The following is a 23,790-nucleotide window of genomic DNA, read 5'->3' on the forward strand; positions in this document are numbered from 1 at the left end:
CGTTCTTCGAAATGTTGTCCGGGCAATTGTCATTGATGAACTGGGGTTGCTTGATGAGAGATTCACCATGTGCATGAGAGTCCTGAATGGGTTTTGTTGTTACGTAACTATTTTTGACTCTGTCCATGTGATTAACCTCTTGTACAACAGGTGATTCATTCAAATGAAACAATTTCATCTCGCCCTAGATGCCACTTGTCCGCGGTGTCTTCTTCTAGACCTAGATTGTAAATGTCTTCTATAGTTATAGAGCTCTTGACCGCTTTCCTAACATCTTTGGATTTCGAAGATACTCTCACTTTCTCAATAATTCTCTGAATGCCATTAAATTTACATTCTTTATTGTGTCGTGCTACGCTTGTGACCCAAGCCGAGAACGCCTCATCCTTGCCTTGAGTTGCAGCATAAAATAATGATAGTTCATCAGCGTTCTTAGTCTTCGATGGATGTTGTAGCTTGAATTTGCCAAGCAGGGCGATTGGTCCTGGAAGTCTGCCATAGTGCAAATTGCCCCAATGTTATTGAATTCGTCATCTGGAAGACTTCGGAGAAATATAGCGGCCTTTTCTCCTTTGGAAATCTTGCTGGTGTCGAAGAAATTCTGCAATTTTTCTATGTAGGCGCTGTCATCGCTACTAAATTTAGGGAAATCTAGCTTGACGAATTCAGTCATATATGTGGAATTGTTCAAAGCATCCATCATAAGAGCATTATAATCGATAAAAGCGTAAAATAGAATAAATGTACATTGCAAAATCAAGATCAAATTTTGAGATAATACTTACGCAGAGTTCAGACGTACTCCATGTTGGAATTGTATTAATATCCACATTTAATATTTGATAATTATTTCACATTTTTTATTGATTATCATTTTATTTTTAATCATTATCATTTAATTTTTAATCATAATTTATATTTTATTATATGATAAATTACATTTTTTATCTTTTTCAACAAAAACAATTTCTCTTTATATATCTTTTTTTAAACAATAATAAAAAAAATAACTAATACAAATTGATGTATAAAAAAATCAATTGCCAAAATAAATAATAAAATAACATCGATCAACATTTTCATTATAATAAAAAGAGCTATATAGCTGATAATAAAAAATTCTGACACTATAAAATTTTATTTCTCTACAATAAGCTAATACAATATGGCTTTAATTATAAAAAATGTAAAAAAATAAGTAAGTTATTTTTGAAAATAATAACAATAATAGAAATTTGGAAGAAAAATTAAAAAGGGAAAAACCAAATTAACCTTTTTTATCTGATCTTGCCAAAGGCTTTCAAAGAGGGACCCAAATTTAGAGTTTTAAAATGCACTTCTAAATAAAAAATCCTTTAATCTCTGAAGATTTTTATAATAATATTTTTTTATAAAAGATTTTTAGGCATATGTTTCAAAAATAAAATTTCAAATTTTTAAAAAGGATTATAACTTACTTCAAAAAAATCTTCGTTTGTGATTGTGATCTTCAAAATTTTTTGCTCAAAATATTTTGAGAAAAATATCTTCAAAAAACCTTCAGATATTTTTCAACTCTGCAAAACTTTACAATAGGCGAAGGACACCACCTAAAAGTTCCTCCTCCCCCATTATCCTTGATGCGCTTGCTTAGTACTCTTCATATCTTTGATAACAGTTTGCTGGCTAGCTTCAGAAAAAAAAACCCCGAAATAAATAATATAACTCAAAAATATTAACATATACTAATCATTTTATTTTCGATTAAATAGAGTTTTATTTTGATTGGCCTTATTTTTTAAATTTAGTTTTAAGATAATGATAGATGAATACAACGAGATTGGTTGTGATTTACCTAAATTCAAACTTTCTAACTTGGAGAGATCCATATTTTCTGATTGTACAAAGCGCCATAAAGAAATTGCTAATTATTTAAAACTCAGAAATAAATTGGTAATAGTTTTTGTTGTTTTCATTATTTTTTTTATATAAAATAGATTGAATTATGGCTAAAAGATTCTCATATAAGATTAACATTAAGGCGACTTTATTCATTGTTATATCCATACCATAAAAATGAATGGCAATTAGTATCAAATATTCACAATTTTTTAAAACATTTTTGTTTTATCAATTATGGAGTCCTTCAAGATGAAGATGAAGAAAGTACATTAAGTGAAAATGCAGAAAATGATTCAATTGAGAGTATATTCAATATATGAATATTTTTAATATATGAAATTTCCATTTCTATATTTTGTTATTAAAAATTTTATTATTAACTTATTCTTTTATTGCTAGTTATTAAAGGAAAATATCAATCACCTCCTACAACCAAAATTTCCATGCTGGAGCCTAACTCTTTAGTTGATTACAACACAATAGATTATGTTAAAAGCTCAGAAAGTGTTAACCAAAGTGATCTAAATATCAATGACAATGATTTTTGTGAAATAATATTTGATGGTTATCATACAAAGGAGAGTTTATTTTCAAATCATATTGATAATGAAAGTATTGTACCAAATCCTAATGATTGCAGAGTCCAAAGAATAAAATATCCAACAGTAATTGTGATTGGTGCAGGCTTAGCTGGCTTAATGGCAGCACAGACTTTAAAAGAATTGGGATTTGATAAAATTACTCTTTTGGAGGCTAGGGATAGAGTTGGAGGAAGGATATGCACATATAATCATAGAAATTTTTGTGTTGATTTAGGATGTGATAACTTTTATACTTATGGAACAAATGGTAACATTAAATTACTGGTTATATTAAGGGGTGTCACTAGCTTTTACAATCTCAAGGGGCTTAAGCAATTTTAAAAAAAATTATTTTCAAACTTTTTTTAGCTAATATTTTAAAAATGCTAAAATAAAATTTCAGCTCCTCTCCCCAATGATGCTACTGATTATATTCATTATGGGACTTAATTAATCTATGTACATAATGCAATTTTTATCCTCATCATATGAGTAAAGCAATTAAATTATAAACCTTACCTTTGTAATCTATTAAATTTTATTGATGTTTCCCTTTTTAATAAAATTATACACATAATTTATTTTATATAGAGAATCCTTTGTCAATTATTTGCAAGCAGATTGGAGTAAGTTTAATAGATATTGATCCCAAATGTACAATTTATGAAGGAAGAAATTTAAAGGTGATTATAAAATTGGCCTAATGTCACCATGCCAAATCAATTCATGATTGGCCAATTGCTTTTTTTGATAAAGGTTGTAAAGCTAAGGCTTTTTACTTAGCCTTGGTGGGTAGAATGTTTTTATATTTTTAGAAGCCCACCCATTGCTCAATCTTTCTTGGCCTCCATTCCATAATTGAGCATCAACTTTAAATATATGTTTTATTAAATTTTTGCTCCATATTGCTCCAGTTCCCAGTTATAACTCATTTCCATATTTAATAATGCGATTATGTATAACATTTCTTGCATTGTTTTATAGCTCTAAGGATATTTTACCCTAGTTATAACTTACCCAGCTTTATTTACCATTATATATAATTTTGAAATTTATTATTCTAGATTTATTCTCTTTTCTTCGATTATCGACTTTAGTTGATTATGACGTCCCACACTTTTTCCCTCTTCAAACTATATTTTATTTAATCCGTACATTTTCAGCTGCTTCCCATTTTTAACTTCACTTCTTCATGTCTATTAGGCCAATCCATTAATTTTTGATTTATTTCACCCATCAACATTTAAGTTCTCTTTCTCAGGCATTGTTCTTGTTGCCAATCACTCATGTAGTCTACTATTATTGTAGTACAACATAATTAAAGTTGAAAATTAACATTTTTATTTTTAAATGACTCATTACTTGTATAAACATTTATAACTCACAAGGTATCCAGAGATAAATGTGAATTAATTGAGCAAGAACTTAAACATTTATTAGGACTTGTGTCCCGTATAACTCAAGAGCAATCAGATGATGATCAAGTTAAGAACTCGGAAGGTCCAAAGGATTTGTCTTCTGATGAAATATCTTTGGGAGATGCAGTGGAATTATTAATAAGGTGTTAAAATTTTTTCGGAGGTTTTATGCAAATGTTGTTTTTCATTTTTTTTTGTAATTTATATTTTATTAAAAAAAATTTTCGTAACCATTTTGAGATATTTAAATAATGAGAACATTCTCAATCACATGACTATCTCAAAGTGGCATTTTTTTGATTTCAGAAAAAAATCTTTATAAATTATTCGTATATAATTATTGTACTCTTCTTTCTTTCTTTAAATAACAGCTGCAAGGAAAAGTGTGTGAAGGAGAGGCAACTCGTATACTTGCACGAAAAAATATTATATCAAAATCAGCTGATCGCCTGTATAGACGAAGTATTTTTTAATATTTAACATTTATAGATATCTAACCAATAAAATGGCCAATTCTCTAAAAATGAACATTTATAAATTTATGATATCATGGTTGGTGTTAGCTATAAAAACTGTTATCAATTTTGGTATCAGCTAAAAACAATATCTGTTTTGTTGTTGGCTAAAAAACTGTTGCTCGCACATTGGTCATTCCATGTCAAATGTGCAAGAAAAATAGGATTTTCGCCTACCTCTTTAAATCTCTATAAAAATTTGTAGGAACATAATACATGTTCTAGTATTAAAAACGAAATTTTATCTTACTGGCAAATAAATTATCGGAAATAATGGGGGATCAAAGTTACAATAATCTGTTTTTTAAACCTTTTTCCAATGTTAAATAATTTGTTTTTAATTAAAAACGAAATTGGTTTTGATAATTAACATAATAATAATGAATTTTTAAATATGAGTCACCATCTTATGGCAAATAGAAAGTTTAAAATGAATATTAGAAATTAATATGAGCTCATTTTTCTAATAATTTCTTCAATAATTATCAGAGACCCACAGGCCGGGTCGTATTTAATTTTAAATGTACTCACAGGATGAATATTTTAAATCCCCATAAATATATTTGAAAATTGTTTATCAGAACAATATATCACATTCATTCACTTATCATATCCATTTTTTCGATCTATAGAAAATATATATAGTAAGAAATTATTCAAATTCATTGACAACTAATCATTATTTGAGGTGATAGTCAATCAAATTAAAAGCAACAAAGATAAACTCAATATTTAAAAATACAAGACACTTCTTTAATTTTTTTTAGATAAGTATCATTTTATCTTCCTTTTTCTCTATCCTAAATTCAGGCAATTACGTGTGTTGCCAGAAGAGAGCTTGAAATGACTGATACATATATAAAAAAAAATTATTAAATTATAAGAGGAACAGGAAATAAGGGAATTATGGACCAGTCTACTTGAAAGTGTGTTGATTAAAATCTCTCCAACCCCGGTCCAAGACCGATGCTCGCCATCCTCTGCCCAGGACCGTCCAGGACCGATCTTGATTTTTTTATTTTTTTTGTTATTTTAAAAATATTTTTGTTTTTGCCTAATTTAATTCTTGCTTATTGAGACTATAAGTTAAATGTTTCTTGTGGCAAACCGAAGGTCTTCATATCTCATCTCAAAATTAACAAAAAAATCATAAAAGTTAAAATAACGCTTCTAGAAGAAATAACATAAAAATAAAATATACAAATTTTTAAAAAAATATTAATTGCATAGTAAAGCAAACTTGAATTATTAATAAAAGACCCGCCCGGACTGTGGTCCTCAAATAAGATCTGACCGGCTTCAGTATAAGACTGCTGACCGTTGACCGGCTTCAGTATAGACCGCTGACCGTTGAGTTGATCTTTATTAATTAAGACTCACTGTTTTTGAGACAAATGGAGAGATAAAATAATTTGGGAAATAATTATAAATGGATTCCATATTCGCTGAAAATCCTTAAAATGCCCGAATAAGTATGTATTTTTTTTAAACCAAGGCCATAGAAAAAAATGTACACATCCTGACCGAAATATTTTGTTTTTAAAATCTAGGCCGGGCCGTGCTGCAAATAACACCCCTGCAGGTCTGATAATTATAATGAAAATTTTATATTTAAAAAAAATACATGATATTACTTAAATCAATTACATTGTTTTAAAACAGTATTAAACTATTAAATAAAAAAACCTTTATTGCATTTGCATTAAAAGGTTCATATATATATATATTTTTACACATTATGCCAGATATTATTTTAAGGTTTTTTTAAAAACATTGCAAATAAATTGAATTTTGGGTTCCATATATTATTGTAAAAACATATATAAAATATAAAATATTATTTAATTATATTTTAACCCAAAACAATGAAAATATCGGTATATTGGCCTGATTCAATATTGTTTAAAACATATCGGCACAGTCCTAATCACAACTATTATCATTTATTACATTTCAAAATAAAATATATAAAAAACATCTTTATAATTTTTCTCTCCCCCCCCCCCCCCCGTCTCAATTCATTCAGTTATCGGAATTACGGGAAGATTTAAAATGCATTCAAGATGGGGAATATACTATCCACGACTTAGATTCGGTTTGATTTGTTTATGATTTGTTGGTATTATTACTACTATAATTCTTAAATAAATACATCTCGCATTAATCAAAAAATAAAATTTCAAGCGGTATCAAAATAAAACGGAATTGCATTCATTTTTGCAATCAAAATTAGAATACATGGACAAATTTAGTCCAAGGTACATACTTAAAACTTTTATTTTTATGAATATATTCTTATTATGTTATAATTAATCATAGCGTTTAAATTTTAAAAATTTTACTATTCATCAAATTCCTGACTTTTTTCCCCCATAGCTTCGTCATCTTATTATTAAAGTGTTTTATTTCGTTCGACTTTAGAGGCTGTTTTTTTTCTCGCAGCTTTTTTAGTCGTAAGATATTTTGATCACATCTTATGTGTTTTTTTCCTGCAAATTAGCAGATATTAAAATAAAATTAGCCCTACCCGCAGCGTTAAGAAGGAGGTAGCAATTTAAATTACTACGTTGGAAAAAGCTGCGATTAAAAAATGAACCGACGTCTTTTTACAGGAGGACGATTTAAAAAGTAATACAGCCATTTGGTAAACATTATGAGAACATATTTGATTTGTTGTCCGGGAATTAAACCTCTGGAAAATAATCATCAGAAAAAACAAATAAACGCGCTATTTTATTTTTGATCAAAGATCATAAAATTTAGTTCCCTTATTTTTTAATTAGTTAGGCATTTAAAAAAAAATAAAACATGTTTAAAAAACATATCTTAATATATAAAATCTCCAAATATTCACAAAAATATACAAATTATATCTTTATTATCAAAAGCATATTTAAGGAAACCCCTTTAGTTAGGAACGAATATAAGAAACTCAATGCTTAGTCGGAAAGAAAATAATAACCTGTTTAAAGTTGTTTTTAGGTGAGTGGCCCTAAAGAATATCAAAAAACAATTGGAATAATATATATCTAAAAAAGAAACATGGTTACTGAAAAAATGAATGGAAAAAAGAGCGCTGTGACTGAAAGACTATATCTCCTTGATTAAAATGAGTTTGCTTCACTTGACACAGGCTCTTTTTATCCGATACAAATAAATATTACCCTTTATATATCCTCAGACTTGTTTCACTACATCAAACTTTTCACTAAGAAGGAAAGAAAGAAAGAAAGAAACGAACAAATGTATATTATCATTAGAATAAATAACATTTTGAGTTGCCTAATTGACATATGACAGACAAATTATGTTTTTGAATAAAATCAATCATGATACCCTATAAATAATTAAGTGGCGGTTTGTGTATTGTGTGTAATTATTTTTTTTAAAAAACGAATTAGCGATTTTTACTTTTCCTTCCGAGACCGAAATATTTTGGATTGGCATTTAGCGAATATAGAATACCAGAAATCGGCGGAAATGTCTAATTTATCCGTAAAAACATTTGAAACTACCAAGTCTGAAAAATCAATTGAAGAATTATCGTACGATGCTGAAAAATTATATAAAATGGGTTAAATACATATTTTTTTTAAAGGATGATAAAACCTTTTGCTTCTCTATATCTTCCATGATGATTATTTTTTGGACATTTTATATTTCATATTCTTCAATTGCAATAATCAGTATTTAACATTATTTTCAAAAAGTTGAAAAAGGGTTCGCTTCTATACCTCATTCTTTGGCTAAAGGATTGGACATCAAGTACAAAAAGGCCGTAACCAAAATATCATATGATCTCGATGGTATATTTTAAAAAAAATCATTATATCAGAGATATATATTATGTTTTAAGAACTTTTTCTTAAAATCAATCAAGTATATAATGTAGTTTTACGCGATATTTTACGTATCGCATTCAATTTGATTACTGTTCTACTTCCTGTTTTTCAGAAGAAAAAGATATTTAAGCTCTTTTATTAAGAAAAAATTCTCGAAAATGTTATTAACCATATAACATTTACAAAACGAAAACATTAAAAACTTAAATATTTTTACGTTTAATTAAATATTCGAATATCTCAAAAGTAGAATTTTTTAAAAGAATTATTCGGAGGATAACATTTTTAAATGGAGAGTATTTAATTATTTATAAAAAAAATAGATATTACCATCTACACTTATTGAAATGTTAAAATTCTTATCAAAATTCAATGTTTTCAAATCAGATCTTCGCCCGCATTATAGCATTACTATATTTTTATTTAACCTTTTTTTAATATAAGTTAACCCTAACCCAAATATCATAATCTTTAAAATAAAATCCTATGTCTAATTAACCTTTTAATTTTTACTCTAACTTATATTTGAACTTTTTAAACTCTCTCTTTTTTATATATCTAATTTAAAATTCAAATTGTTTTATTATTTTTTAAAAGAGATCAATTTTTACCAAAATATTTATTAAAAAATATACATTCACCCTTGTATCCCTGACTGGCCTATTTTTTCTATATGTAGCAAGAAAGCTGTAAACAATTATTATGCCCAGGGCCAATTCTTATTATTTCTATGCAAAGACATGATAGAAAATAAGCTACTATTAATTTTCGAAGAATTATGAAAATTTTGGATAAAAAATAAAATAGTTTTTAATAATGAATTTTTTTCTTCTATGCAAGGAAAAAAATATCGTATATACATGTATTCCTTTTCAAACTATAGTAATAATTTAAGATTACAAAATAATTTATCCTCCTTAAATATATTATTTGAAAAAGAAAAAAACACAAATTAAAAAAGGCTTAATTTAGTTGGTAATAGGGGTTTTACATGCTATTATTTTTAAACATTACATAAATAAGTAGTGTCCCTTTTGATTTTTCTTGAAGAAAATCCCCAAATAAAATTTATATAATTTTTACTACGCTAAATAAAATTAATGTTATTTTTATTAAATTATATCTTGTCAGGACATCTTTTTTAAATTAGTTACGAACTTAATGAACTATTTAATTAGTTTGTCAAAGCATTTTAAATGAAATTCACATTTGTTGATAACCTTGGTGGCTTGCTGAATTTGTAGAGGTTTATTCCCATTTCTAATCGATTTATATTGTTAATGCGAATTCATTTTCCTGACAATTTGAATATTTTGGAGCACCTTCTATTAACGGATCTAAGATCTTCTCACTATAGATATGAGGCCTGGATACCGCACTCTCCGATGATTTTTTAATTTTGGTGCTTGAGTAATATTGTCTTATTGGGAAAAAATTCCTTTGGCTTTAAAATAGAAAAATATTTATGAAGATAATGATTTTAATCTGTTAAATTATATTTTAACCTATCACATTTCGGGTAGTATCTACCTTATATTTTATCTTTTTTGGGTTCTATTATAAATTTTATGTCTTGACATCATTGATTTAAAATAGTGAAGAAAAACATATGATTGTGAAATTTAGTTTTCTGAAATTAGTTAACTAATTTTACTTATGAAATTTGAACACATACATTTAATCAATATCTGTATGAATTGAGGGGAAGGGTAGTGCCATATACTCCTATATCTTTGAAAGGGGTAGGGGCCTGGAGGCAGAAAATAGAAATATATTTTTAGGTGAGTAGGGGGAACTCAGGCTTATGTTACATCCAATTTTTCCTCTCTCATTTAGACGCTGCGTTTAATAACCTTAATGCGAAGTAAATTCGTAACTAATTTATTGAAGCTAGCCATTTGAAATTTTTTTTAATATGGCCACAAATGTGTTTACTGAGAAAATAACTCATTTTGACTTAGTTAAATGAAGTAAAAAAATCGTTAATTGCTTTATCCTTATCATAGAGAAAATCTAATATTTTATTTTTGTAAAAAAAGAAACATTTTTTTACAAACAAGCTCAGCCCCACCTGATTAAAAATTTTACGCCCGAGCCTGAACAGTAAACGCTTATAAGTTACCCATATAACTTCGCAAACTCAAAACTTTTCTAATTAACTAGTTTTAATTTTTTACTCAAAAAAATAATTAAGATTTATTTTTCTTATAAATTCCCCCCCCCCTTTCGCTTATTTTTTTATAGGTGTTGAAATTGAATATCAGGACGCGGGCGAAATAATTAATCTCAACTCGAAATACTTATCAAACCTTAATAAATCTCGAAAGGACAATCACAAAAATGTTGGTCTCGAAACGGCCGATTTCAAGATCCTTTCAAATACCGATAAATCCTTCGAAGAGACAGAGATTGTTGGCATGGGTGAACATTTAACCAAAAATAAATTTACCATCAAGGGTGATTTGATTGTGTGCGCTCTACCTTTGGGCGTGTTGAAGGCTTCCTTACCTCCTTGTATGGATACCATCTTTGAAGGGATGGAGAATGTCACCATGAATACTTCGGATATACAGGAAGCTCTAGAAGATAACGATGATTCATCGAATGGATTTGTTCTTAAAAATGCAAGTTTTGATTAATTTTTATTTACTAGGTGGTGGGAGTGTTTTTTTTTATGTTTTACCTCAGACCTTTAGATGTACCTATTAAATGGCCGGACCCGGATGTTTTTAACAAAAATCCACCCTTCTGGCCCCGGGATTAAAAATTTTTTTAAAAAAAATTCCCAAAATATTTATATTTTTTTTATTTTTTGAAATGATTTTGGTTTGTATTTTGGAAATAGTTTCAAAGGGAAATTGAAAATACGAGCAATAGATGACTATTTAAACGATCTATTTATGGATTGTCCGGCTGATTGATTGATTGATATTATTTAACGGCTTTTCCCGGGTTTGTACAAAACAATTATTTTTGAGCCTGGCCCGATTTTTTTTAAAAAAGCTTATCTTTTATCTTTAAAAAGTTTTCTTGTTTGTTTCTTTATTCTTTAATTATTTTCCCCATGATTAGTTTTATTTATTTTATAGAATAAAGAGGGATAGTATTTTTTTAAAAGTTATTATTTTATTAACCAAGACAATGCTAATTATTATAACATTTCTCTATTTACATTACGGAAGAATATTTACCTATGTATTTGCGTGCCAATCCCAATAAAATCATTTTTGATCCTCCTTTGCCCGAAGATAAGGTTGCAGCTATACAACGACTCGGGTTTGGTGTGGTTAATAAAGTAAAAAAAATTAGATATGAGTTTTCTTAAATTTCATTCGCTTTTTTAAAAAATTTATTTATTTTATTAAATTATTTTATATAATTTTTTTAATACAGTGGTATTAACATAGTCTATTTTTGATTTTATTAATGTTATTTGAAATGCATGCACATAGGAGTCAGCTGTAGACGCCATTTTTTCCATAGTAAGTTGCGTTGGTGAATACCTAAATCGAGTCGGCTTAACCACAACTCAGGTCAAGGTTTAAGTAAAAAAACTTCCTCTGACCTCTAGGCGAGTTTTTAGTTATCAGTTATCTTGATTTAGTCAGCTCCAGTGCCACCTTAGGTCAGCTATTAAGTCAAATAAGGGTAAGTTACGAAGAAACTTAAAAAATTCTAACATTTATTTTCAACCGGTTTAAAAGTTTTTAGTATCATAGAATTAGTGTTGTATAATAGGCTGACTAAATAGGCGAAGCCTAATTCCATTTAATTTAAGAATCTGCTAAGTATTATTAGGTTTGACCTGGCTACGACTAATTGGCTAAGATTAATGATTATGAAGATGGGGTTTTTTAAAATTTATTTCTTATTAAAATAGTGTACCTACCAATGTCTTAAATGGTCATTTATTAGAAAAATTTAATTTAGTTTAAATATAATGTAAAGTATAAGTTAATAAAAAATATTTTTGTATTAAATAACGCATATTTCAAATATGAATCTAATAAATATAGTGTGAAAGGTGATAAAATTCGCTTAAATATTGTAAATTGGAAACGAATAATCATCATATGAAAGGTTACCAATGTTTTAAATAGCCATCTTTCTTAAAAAGTTTAGCCTAAATAATGTATTTTAAATAGAATACAAATAAATACTGTGCAGCCAATCTATCCGAATATATCTTTTTATTTGGATTAGAAAATGTATTAGTTAGAAAATTTACTAATATTTTTTGAAAATAATCTTCTATATTGTGTTATGCTGTAAAGATTCGGAAATCATTACGTAATAAGACAACAAATATTTGCAAAATTATCCTTATAATAAATGACTAAAGGATGAACAGTAGATTGAACCCTATTCCAATGATAACTTTATACTTCATCTTAAATTATAAAGTTATAATTTTTGAAGACAAATAAAATTAAATATTGACCTTCGTCTAAGTTTGATTTCAAATGGTTTTTGAGACAAAGATTGTTGGGTTGAGATAAAAGAATGAGATAATAAAAATTCCATTTTTTCAAAAAGACCCGGATATCCACTGTTTGTAAGTTAGAAATTCCATATCACAAGAACAAAACAATATATTTGTTCACGTAAATATTTTGATACAATTCCCACATTTGTCCAGATAACAGAATGGTTGAGGCGGATTACATATTATCAAGAGTAAGATATATTTATGTTTTAAAATGCAAAACATTGCCTCTGGTTAAATTGATTAAATCTGATCTTATGTTCATTAATAATTTTTGTGATAGCTGCAAGCATACTGCTACCACCTGCAAGTTTTCAATTTCATGACCAAATGCTTATAAATTAAAAAAAACAATTTTAAAAGTCTGGCTTCATTTTTTTTAATAAATACATAAACTTCTAAAATTAATCTTTTTTGTGTGGGATTCTTTTCTCCGTCTTTGGTTGAAATTTAAATGCTATCTTTTTTCCCTGGCATAATTCGGCCTATTTCGTCTCTACAATAAAATTCTTGGACAATTTTAATTGTAAATAATCTATCGAGTCTTGGGATTAGGTGTTAAAAGAAATCCCTTTTCCGCTATCAGTAATTTAGCTTCTCCATATAATGTTATATTAAATTCAATCTTAATTTTGGACACTGTTTAATTTTTTGGTAATATCTTTAAAATTTGTTATTTCTTAGCTTTATATTTTAATGTTATGGTTAGGGTATAGTCATAGATGGTGGTATACTATGAAAAAAGGTAGATAATTATATTGAAAAATAACAAAATCAAATTAGTGATATCGTTTTCTGATATAAAATTTTGAAAATGACCAAAAATACTTCTAAAAACTAGATGCTGTATCACTTTCTAAAACAAATATAAAATTATAACGATATTACCAGAAAATTGAACAGAGTCCAAAATTATGGTAAAATTTAAAACAACATTACATGGCAAGCCAAGCTAAATTAACTGATAGCGGAACAAGGTTTTCTTTTAACACCCTAAGCCTGAAAAACTTTATACAGCTAAAATTACCCAAGAATTTTATTGTAGTGACGAAATAAGGCGAATCATGCCAGGCAAGAAAAATCGCATTTCGACAAAAGCATACAAAAAACAAAATTGAACATAATTATATTGCTTAATTGAACATAATATTGCAATTTTGACATCTATTCATCACTTTTAAGTATAAACTAATCAGTACAATACCGAATATAAAAAAATTATATTAAAAATAGCACATTTTGAGTGTGCCCATTTTAGGATCGTACATTTCATTTATCTTCCTCTTTGCGACTATTCTTAAAATTTTATTCCAAATAACACAGAAGCTATTTATTAATGTTCCTTTTTGCTCAAAAATATCTTTTTATGGTGTAGATAATATTTAAAAATGATCTTTTTACAGCTTAAATCAGATGCATTTTAACCGTTTTACCAATAATAACTTTACCCAAAGATGATATATATTGTACAAATCATTATTTCGTGACAACTAGTTAAGCTACAAACTTCCGATTTAAGGAAAATGTATGCAGGTTAAATTCTGAGCCTTAATATATCTTGTAAAAAAACTAGAGAGTGATTTTTATAATTATGGGTAAAAAACGGTTTTGTGTCATAATATATCAAACCAGAAAATTTTTTCAAAAGATGAACATGGGTAAAAAATTAGATATAAGAATACATCTTCACACCAAATTTAAAAAGTCTTTATGCTAAAAAGTTAAGAAGTTATTCGCGTTAGCATTGTTACCTCGTTAATCGCTTAACCTCGGTCTCCCCTACTCGCATGTGGTGGAAGGCATAATATATGTATTTGCAGTTAATTTTTAAATTAATGAATATAGAATCAAATATAACTAAAAATAATATGTTTCAACCATTCTGTTATTTGGACAAATGTGAAATTTGTCCAGGATCGTAATATTTATGCGAACAAATAGGAATATTGTTCCGTTCTTGTGACATCGAATTAATAAGTGTTGTTAAACGGCTCGATTTTTAAAAATGGCTAACCCAATATTTTAGCCAAAAATATTAGGCAAGTTTGGAGATTTTACTCCCAGATAGTAGAATAGCTTGATCATCTATTAAAGAAATTTGGAAACTTTTATAATTTTTTTGGCTTAAATATTGGAATGGCCTTTTTTAAAAATCGAGCCGTTTAACAACTTAATAACTTACAACAAATGGATATCCGCGAATAGTGCCACTTTTGATATCATTAAACCACTAGCTGAATTTATCAATCTTTTTTTTGGGGGAAAAATGTATCTTTATTATCTCAATCTTTTATTTCAACCCAAAAATCATTGTATCAAAACCATCTAAAATCGTATTTAGACGAAGGCCAATATTTGATTTTATATGATTTTAAAAAAATATACTTCAGGATAGTGTTGTTAAATAATCGAGTTCTCCCGACTTCGGCTCCAAGTCGAAGTCGCTATAACTCCAACTCATTTTTACAACTCGAGTTCTGAACTTGAGTCGTGAACTCAAGTCGCGACTCGAGTTATGAACTTGAGTCGCGATTCGGGTTATGAATTTGAGTCGTGAACTCAACAGATTAACTTAATGAATCTTGATTACTTATATTAGTGTTGTTAATTGTTGGTTGTTTAATACCCAGACCTGGCATTTGGCTCTAAAATCGACTAAATTAGCTATGGCATGAACCCCGAGCACAGACACATATATTTTGATATTTCTTATTGAACTTATTAAAGTATATAAATATATGGTTATTAAAGGTATCAATCGTTAGATAATTTAAAAAACCTATTGAATAGGCAACAAGCCAAACGCTCCCTCTCGATAATAATATATTTAATTGCGTCATTTAATACTATATTTCGATTTAACCCTTCACTAGAAAGGTTAAAAATTACTTAAACTTCAAAGGTGGGGTCTATTTTATCCCTAATACAAAATTAATAAAAATTTGTAGACATAAATAAAAAATTTAATTTGTAGGCAAAATTCTCCTAAAAATATCTTAAATTAAAATTTGTAGAAAAAACAATATTAATAAAAAAAATAACATAAAAAAATATTTTAATTTTTTATAACTTTTTAAAATAGCTCAAAATTTATTTTTAAAAAGATAGATTTATTTTGGGAGAAAGAATCAAGGGGAGGGATTGGTTATTTATTTTCTAATATAATAATTTTAAAAAATATACAAAAAATTGGTGGTGCCAGCTAGGCGCTAAATTCATTCAAAATTAAAATAAGAAACATAATAATAATATGTGTATTGTGATTTGATTTGTGACTAATAAATTGAATTAATTTAAATGTATTAATTTCCTTTAATCTTTTTTTAGTGTTTGCAACGGTCCGGTCTTTTTTTCTAAAATGGGACCGGACCGATGGACCGTTAAGTCAAATGAGACCGGACCGTGGGACCGTCGGTCCGGTCCAGTCGGTCCGGTCCCACTTAATTTTTTTTTTATAAAGCTACAAAAGTTTTATTCTGCATTTAAATTTATTAAAAATGAATAGTTAAACTACCCTATTAATATTTCAATTATATCATCAATTCATTTTTATTATATTATACACAAATGCCTAATCAAAAGAATATTAAAATACAAATTTATTTAATATAAATTATATCAATATGAATATGATTTACATATTTAATTAATTTTTTTGATATATATATTTGGTTATAAAATAAATTGTATATAAATAATTTAATTATCTTCTAAAAAATCAAAAATGATTCCATTTTTTATCCATGATTCAAGTGCCATCATAGATTGAACCATCTTTGGATTCATTCTATTGCGTTTTTTAGTTATTTTATCATTAGCTTTAGAAAATATCCTTTCACATGCTACTGATGTAGCCTGCTGGGGGAGATAGTCCATTGCTATTTTTGATAGAACTGGAAATCGATATTGATTCCCTTCCCACCAATCTAGTATATTGGAATTAACAGGACATAAAATATCAGATAAATAACATTGAATTTCAGTTATATCCTCTATCTGAGCTATCTCCTCTGATGACCCAGTTCCCATGAGCCTATCCCTGGCTATTCTCTCCCTCAGGGATATTTCCTTAAATAATAATTATCAATAAATAAATAAATATTTTTATATACTTTGTTTGTCCTTATGCCACTTGATAAAGTGCTCGCATATTTTTCATATACTTCCTTAAATTGGATAAAATTTTCAGGAGTATTTAGTAGATTATACATGTGATCCTAAATAAAAAGAAATTTTGTAATATTATAAAGAATTATGAATAAACTTTTTTGATTCTAGGGTCTAATAGACTACCAATATACGACTCCATGTTTAAAAATTTGTGAATGTAGTGATTAGCTTTCTGAGTGACTTTCGTTGCAAAAGTTGCATCAATAAATGAGGGCGAGGAATTAGAATTAAAAATATTTGCAATATGTATTTGTATATTTTCCATTAGCATAAGACATATGCCTAAATAAGAGAAAAACCATTTAAAAATATTAGATAAAAGATATTCAACCAATGGTAGGATAGGAGGATCCAGATAAATCCAAGGTGGTTTCATAAAATGGTTTTAATAAAGGAATTACTTCCTCTATTTTATTTTTATCATTATTTGTGAGGGCAATGCTGCCAAGGGTTTCATACTCTGAATAACACAAAGTTCTTATTGTCTCAAAATTCTAAATATATAATCCTATTAAAAAAAGAAAAAGATAGATAATTTACTGTAAGGACCTTCACCAACATCAAATATGTTGAATTCCAGCGAGTTTCAACATCAGTGGGAATTTTCTGTCCTATCTCATTACCTCTAAGTAATGACCTATATTTTTGAAGCAATGATGGACTTTGAGATATATTCGTAGTAATCAATCTCACTTTAATGATAACTTCATCAATGTTTTTTAGAATATTTTGGCAAATTATGTTTAATACGTGTGCCATACAGCCATATGCTGCAAATGGGTTTGGACTCATGTAAGTCTTCATGAGTCTCTGAGTTTTCACCATATTTGCAGCATTATCAGTTGTTAAACTGATAATTTTTTCCTTTAAATTATATTCAATAATTAAATCTGAAAGACATTTATATATATTTTCAGCTTTGTGCGGATAAGGCACATAATTAATATACAATATGATTTCTTTCATTTTCCATGATTTATCTATATAGTGCCCACTTACAGATATATATGGAAGTTTTTGAAATGTCCATAAATCTGTAGTGATAGCCAGTTTTCCTGGCAATTTTGCTATCATGGATATAACATGAATTTTTTTATTTAGATAATTGTTTAGAATATTCTTTTTAAAAGTATTATATGTGTGCACTTTAATATTAGGATTTATATATCCAATCATTTCCAAAAATTTAATATTATTTATAAGGGCATGTAGGGGGATAGTAGATGTTATAATAATTTCCGCAATGTATTTATTAATTTTTTTGTTTTGAGCATTTGTAATTCTGCTATTATATATATGATCTGAAGAAAAATTTCTTTCTTTCTGAACTAATAATTTTTGTTCTCCCTGTGATACATTTTTATGTTTAAGAAACATATGTCGTCTCAAAGTAGCTAAAATAAGATAAAATTATTCATAACATATGTGAATCATAGTATATAGGGGTGGGACCAATACCAATATAATATTGGTTTACAATACCAATATAAACAAATATATAATTAAATATTGGTATTGTTTTTACAACCAATACCAATACCAATTACATAAATATATTGGTTTTGATATATTGTTTAAATACAATTTTAACCAATACCAATATTAAAAATAGATGAATACATATAATTATTTGGTTTTATCGTGGTATATTTTTTTAATTTCATTACATAAACATAAACTTATTAATCCATTTCATTTAGGATATTATAATGAATGAAGACCAAGTAGAGTTAATAAATATAGATAATGCTGTTGATACTAATAATAATAGCGATAATGAACAAGAAGAATCATCAATATCTAATAAAAGATGAAATATAGCAAAAATCTGGGAATTTTATACTAGTTGTTGATAACAAAAAAGGGCTATTTGCAATAAATGTAAAAAAAATATCTCTTCCCAATTTTAGAACCTCGGGGTTATGGACGCATCTTAAATCCATCCACCCAAGCCCAACATTATATAGGAAATGTGAACAAATAAATAGGCAGTAAAAAAATTAACACAATAAAATCATTTTTAGTTAATAATATAAATAATAAAGCTAATTTAAAACATTTAATTCTTTTTTATTCAAAATAACAGCCTTTTCAATGGTTGAGAATATCACTTTTAAAAATTTAATAGCATATTCTAACCCCTCACTAAAATTACTTTCTAGAAAAAGATTAAAAATAGAAATTATGAAACATTAACATAGTTCTTTTATCAATTTAAAATCTGTAAGTTCTAACATTACATCTAAATTTTCCTTAACAATGGACATTTGGTCCTCTCCAAATAAAATACCTTTATGGGCATAATAACAATTCATTATATTGATAATGAATTTAAATTAAATAATCATTTATTAGATTTTATTCCTTTTAAATCAGCACATAATTATATTAATATTTATAATTCTGTATTAAAAGTAAAATTTGAAATTGATTTTTTTGTATTACATTAGACAATGCAAGTAATAATTTAGCATTTCTAAAAATCCTGTTTTTATGGTAATGCTTCATGATTTTTTTTCCCATGTTTATTTAAAACTAGAAATTAAAGGTTTTATATATAATCATTATTTATTTCTATTCTTTTAATTAGTTATTTGAATTTAAACCAATACAATATAAACCAATAGCAATACAAGAAATAGAAAATAATGTTTAAACCAATATCAATATTTTAGACCCAATACCAATACAATATTTTGTTTATATTGGGATTTTAATATTGGCTCCCATCTAATAGTATATATGCTTAATTTACTTGTGCTTGATGTATTTGAAAATGATTGTAAACAGATTTTACAAATCTTATGACCAGTCTCTTTTTTTAAATAATTGTATAATTCTTTAACATCTTTTAAAGAATTTGATGGATTTTTTTGATTTTCATCAATAGTCATTCTTTCACCCCTTGAAGAGTGTGGCATTTCAATATTACTAGTAGTATCAACTTCTATGATTTCAATATCCATTTCTAAAAATAAAATATAATACTACCTACCCTACTAAATTAAAATACTTGAAGGCGATTGAATTTAATTGAATGAAACGGAAGAATATAAAAATAAACTATGAATATTGAATTTAATGAAACGGAAGAATATAAAAAGTAAACGATGAATTAGATATTATAAAGTGTTAGGCATTAAATAATCATATTTTATATGTTCATGTACATACACATTAACTATAAAGCAATTTATAGTAAACTTTTATATTCTTTAATCGGTCTTCGGTCGGACCGTGGGACCGTGTTGTTAGACGGGACCGTCCCATAGGACCGAAAAGTCTGATAAGACCGGACCGTTGCAAACACTATCTTTTTTTTAAAAATATAATTGTAGAATTTTTAGATTAGGAATTCTTTATTTCCAAACAATGGATATTAATTTTTGGAATTTCGATTAAGTTCATGTTAACAAAATTTCCGTTAAATAGAGTTTAAAATTCCTGAACCCGAATTAAATCCTAATTTGGCAATCTAGCAGATATTTTTCTTTTAATATTGTACAAAAGTTAAAAATAAAATGTTAAGATCTAAACATGCTCATTAGAGAAATACGATGGTCAAAAATTTTATACGAGTAACCATATTTATTTTTTACCCCCGCTCTCAAGTCAAACTTATATACACCATATTTAGGTAGAACTAGACTTATTTGATACCAATCCATATCAATATTTGGTGCCTATAATAATCCTAACCTACGTAGTAATTGCCATAGAGAGGTGGCGCTTGGTTTGCTAATTATTCAATAGTTCTAATTAGCTATCGATTAATGCCTCTAATAATCATATATTTATATACCTTAATAAGGTCAAGAAAAAACAACTTAAAATATATTGGTTGTGCTTGTGGTTTGTGCTCATCGCTAGTTTGGTTAGTAGATTTTTAGACTTAAACCACGGATCTGGGTTAAATTAACCAATAACACTTATATAAGCAATTGAGTTTCATAAAATTTAATAAACTATTTATTGAGTTTACCACTCAAGTTCATAACTCGAGTCGCGACTTTAGTTCATGACTCAAGTTCATAACTCGAGTCGTAAAAATGAGTCGATCTCGAGTTTTGAGTCAATTTTTTTGACTAAAAACTCAACGTGAGTCATAGTTAAGCCGACTCGGCTGAGTCGTTTAACAACACTACTTCAGGATGAAAGTTTTATTATAGGGCTTAATCTACTGTTCATAACTCTGCTATTTATAATAATTGTATTTTAGTCTACACTCAAACCACAAAATGGAGCCTATAGCCAGCTCCATATATGTATACTTTAAAATGCCCTTTAATGATTGGCGTCAGTATAGACTAGGCTAGGCATATTGATGAGTTATATTTTTATACATTATTGCTTACAAAAAGTAGAACAGCTTTGGGTATTTAGTCGCCTGATTTGCCAAATTTAAGTTTTTACGAGAAGAAATAACTACGAATAGTAAATTTTCTAATAAAATTATTAATTATATCATTCAGGTCATTATCCATTTTGATAAAATATTTTGGGACCCTTCTTGTCAGATGTTCGGATACGCGGGTTGTTCTACTCCCGAGAGTCGAGGAGAATTTTTCTTATTTTGGTGCGTCAATAAAGTTTGCCCAAAAATTGAATCATTTTAAAAAAAAAATAATTTATCTAATTTTTATAAAAATTGATCATTTTTTAGCAGGAAAAACGTTATATTATACATATTTATTGCCCGAAAATGGGTAAACATTGCTATTTATATTAATTTATTATGCCGATGACTTTATAGACCTCTCCCATCTTAACAGCTATCATATCTGGTTACGCTGCTAGGTTATTGGAAAAATTGAACGATGACTTATTGGTGGATAGATGTTTGACGATCTTAAAAAGAATTTTTGGAAATGATAATGTTCCTTTCGTAAGTAGCATAAAATATATTATTATATTTTAAATAAAATTTTTCTATTAGGCTTTAATCTATATTTTTATCTTTACGAGCTTAATTGACCTTAAATTTAATTTCGACTAAATACAACATTTTATTGCTTTTGAAATTTTTAAGACAATTGAATTTTAAAATATTATATATAGAACTGGGAGAATTTTTTAATTTCAAAGACAAACACACCAAATTTGGAGTTTATACACTGAATTCTCATAAACTAAACTCATTTTTTGAATATTCAAATACCAAACCAAATCATTTGTGATTTTGTGTTTTTATACGATAATTTTTATTTAAAGTCCTTTGTAGATAAATATCATTTTAATAAAAGTGTGAGTTCAAATAATGTTTTTAGACTATTGCTACAATCACTATTCTATACAATTATCTATAATTAATTTATAATTGATTAGGCTCTTCAATTAATTATTAAAAAGTTTTACATTCTTAGCGATTATATTGAGCCATTTTATGAAATGCATAATAATATTAAATATATGTAAGCCAAAAGAGAGCATCGTTACGAGATGGGGAGCCGATATTTGGTCGAAAGGTTGCACTTCCTACCTACCTCCAGGAGTTTCCTGTTAGTTATACTCCTACATTTTATTATATTTTTTCAAAATTATGCTTAATGCAATTTACATTTAAAAATCGTTCGAACATAATTATTTTTTATATGCTGATATAGCCAAAGAATACGATGTTATGTCTCTCCCAACCAGGGCTAAATACACTGGTGATGATAATTCTCAAAATTCAGGGAACCTCACAAAAAATTCAGATTACAAAATATTTTTTGCAGGCGAACACACCTCGTCTATAAATCCAGGTACTGTCTTGGGAGCTTGTATTAGTGGAATGAGAGAAGCAGTTAGAATTTCTCAAATGTACAATCCTATCAAATAGGGCATTTATTTCATTGAATTATTTACATATAGTACTATTTTATTAATTGTATATTGTTATTTGATATTTATTTAAATTTATTAATATTTGATAAAGTATGAAAAAATATTTATTACATAAAAATATGATTTTAAATGATTAAAAAATTCATTAATAATGTGTTATGTAGCTCAATCGTATGCTTTGATTTTATAATTTGCCTAACTTTAAAAATAATAGATATGGTAATTTTCATAAGAAAGGGGAAGGAATGGGGAGGGTTAACTTCTCTCTGCCTGATTCCACCGGTTGGTCGCTTCTCTAAGACGTGGGTCAGGACCGAACCTTATCGAAAATTGTTTCTTTGGACCAGACTTGCACTTAAATTCTTTTGTTTAATGCTTTTATAAATATATTTTTTCAAGAAGAATACCAATTTTTTATATTTCTTTCCTCCTGCGTTTATAATTTATCCGCCCAGTTAAACATTATACTCTCAGATTTTGATCGGACTTATGCTGCATTTATAGTAAGCACGATTTGCTCAAGTGATGCGAAATTAATCGCTGCATAATTTAAAGCAAGCCAATAATAGGTATAATATACAAATATTTGCCGAATGATGAAATTTCCACAGCTGTTTACTACATTTCATAAAGTATTTGTGACGAATCAGCTGTAAACTCAGATCTTAAAATGTGATTTCCTAAGCTTCCTAATGTCATATGCGTGTTCCTTATAATTATTACTACTAAATTTTAAATCAATACATAAAATATTAATAATAAAAGTTATTTGCAAAACTTCCTATAATCAAATCTACAATATAAATTATAATTCCTTCAAGAATATTTTGCCATTTTTATAAAATACAAATATGGATACAGGGATTCAATCCAAAACAAATATCAATTCAAGTTTAGGTTCAGATAAAAATAAAGGTTCGGTTCGTTAAATATAATAATATTGGCTTTTTCACATAGGCTTATAAAATTGATGAAGAAAAGTATATTTTTTAAAATTTTGTCAGTATTCTCATAAAAATAATATTGATCTGTATGCAATTAAAATATTTTCAAGATTCTCTTCTGTCAAAT

At 27.4% G+C, this 23,790-nt stretch overlaps 1 protein-coding gene and 1 long non-coding RNA gene across 2 annotated transcripts; one reads left to right on the top strand and one right to left on the bottom strand.

Annotated features, from left to right (window-relative positions):
* The first annotated feature begins 2,089 nt into the window (after window positions 1–2,089).
* Window positions 2,090–22,770, top strand: LOC135929578 (lysine-specific histone demethylase 1A-like). Its single transcript, XM_065466231.1, has 15 exons — window positions 2,090–2,184; window positions 2,281–2,730; window positions 3,054–3,088; window positions 3,851–4,023; window positions 4,252–4,342; window positions 6,422–6,490; window positions 6,580–6,653; window positions 7,797–7,969; window positions 8,106–8,201; window positions 10,482–10,865; window positions 11,420–11,532; window positions 21,366–21,482; window positions 21,647–21,778; window positions 22,310–22,391; window positions 22,497–22,770. The coding sequence occupies exons 2-15, from the start codon at window positions 2,325–2,327 to the stop codon at window positions 22,712–22,714; spliced, it is 2,163 nt and encodes a 720-aa protein (XP_065322303.1). The 5' UTR covers window positions 2,090–2,184; window positions 2,281–2,324; the 3' UTR covers window positions 22,715–22,770.
* LOC135930471 (uncharacterized) lies at window positions 16,525–16,921 on the bottom strand. Its single transcript, XR_010572777.1, has 3 exons — window positions 16,836–16,921; window positions 16,695–16,791; window positions 16,525–16,649 (listed from the first exon to the last, which is right to left on the bottom strand). It is a non-coding gene; the product is annotated as an uncharacterized LOC135930471 (long non-coding RNA).
* Window positions 22,771–23,790: the final 1,020 nt, after the last annotated feature.

This window comes from Gordionus sp. m RMFG-2023, chromosome 5 (genome assembly GCF_954871325.1).
Source record: "Gordionus sp. m RMFG-2023 chromosome 5, tfGorSpeb1-WG-v2, whole genome shotgun sequence".
NCBI classification, from domain to species: Eukaryota; Metazoa; Nematomorpha; class Gordioida; order Chordodea; family Parachordodidae; genus Gordionus; species Gordionus sp. m RMFG-2023.

What these genes read in the sequence shown, in the direction of transcription:
- LOC135929578 (XM_065466231.1), top strand. Translation starts at nt 2,325, where the DNA reads ATGCTGGAGCCTAACTCTTTAGTTGATTACAACACAATAGATTATGTT. An exon ending in TTATTTGCAAGCAGATTGGA is followed by an intron (nt 3,089 to 3,850) that starts GTAAGTTTAATA and finishes ATAACTCACAAG; the next exon opens with GTATCCAGAGATAAATGTGA. An exon ending in AATATCATATGATCTCGATG is followed by an intron (nt 8,202 to 10,481) that starts GTATATTTTAAA and finishes ATTTTTTTATAG; the next exon opens with GTGTTGAAATTGAATATCAG.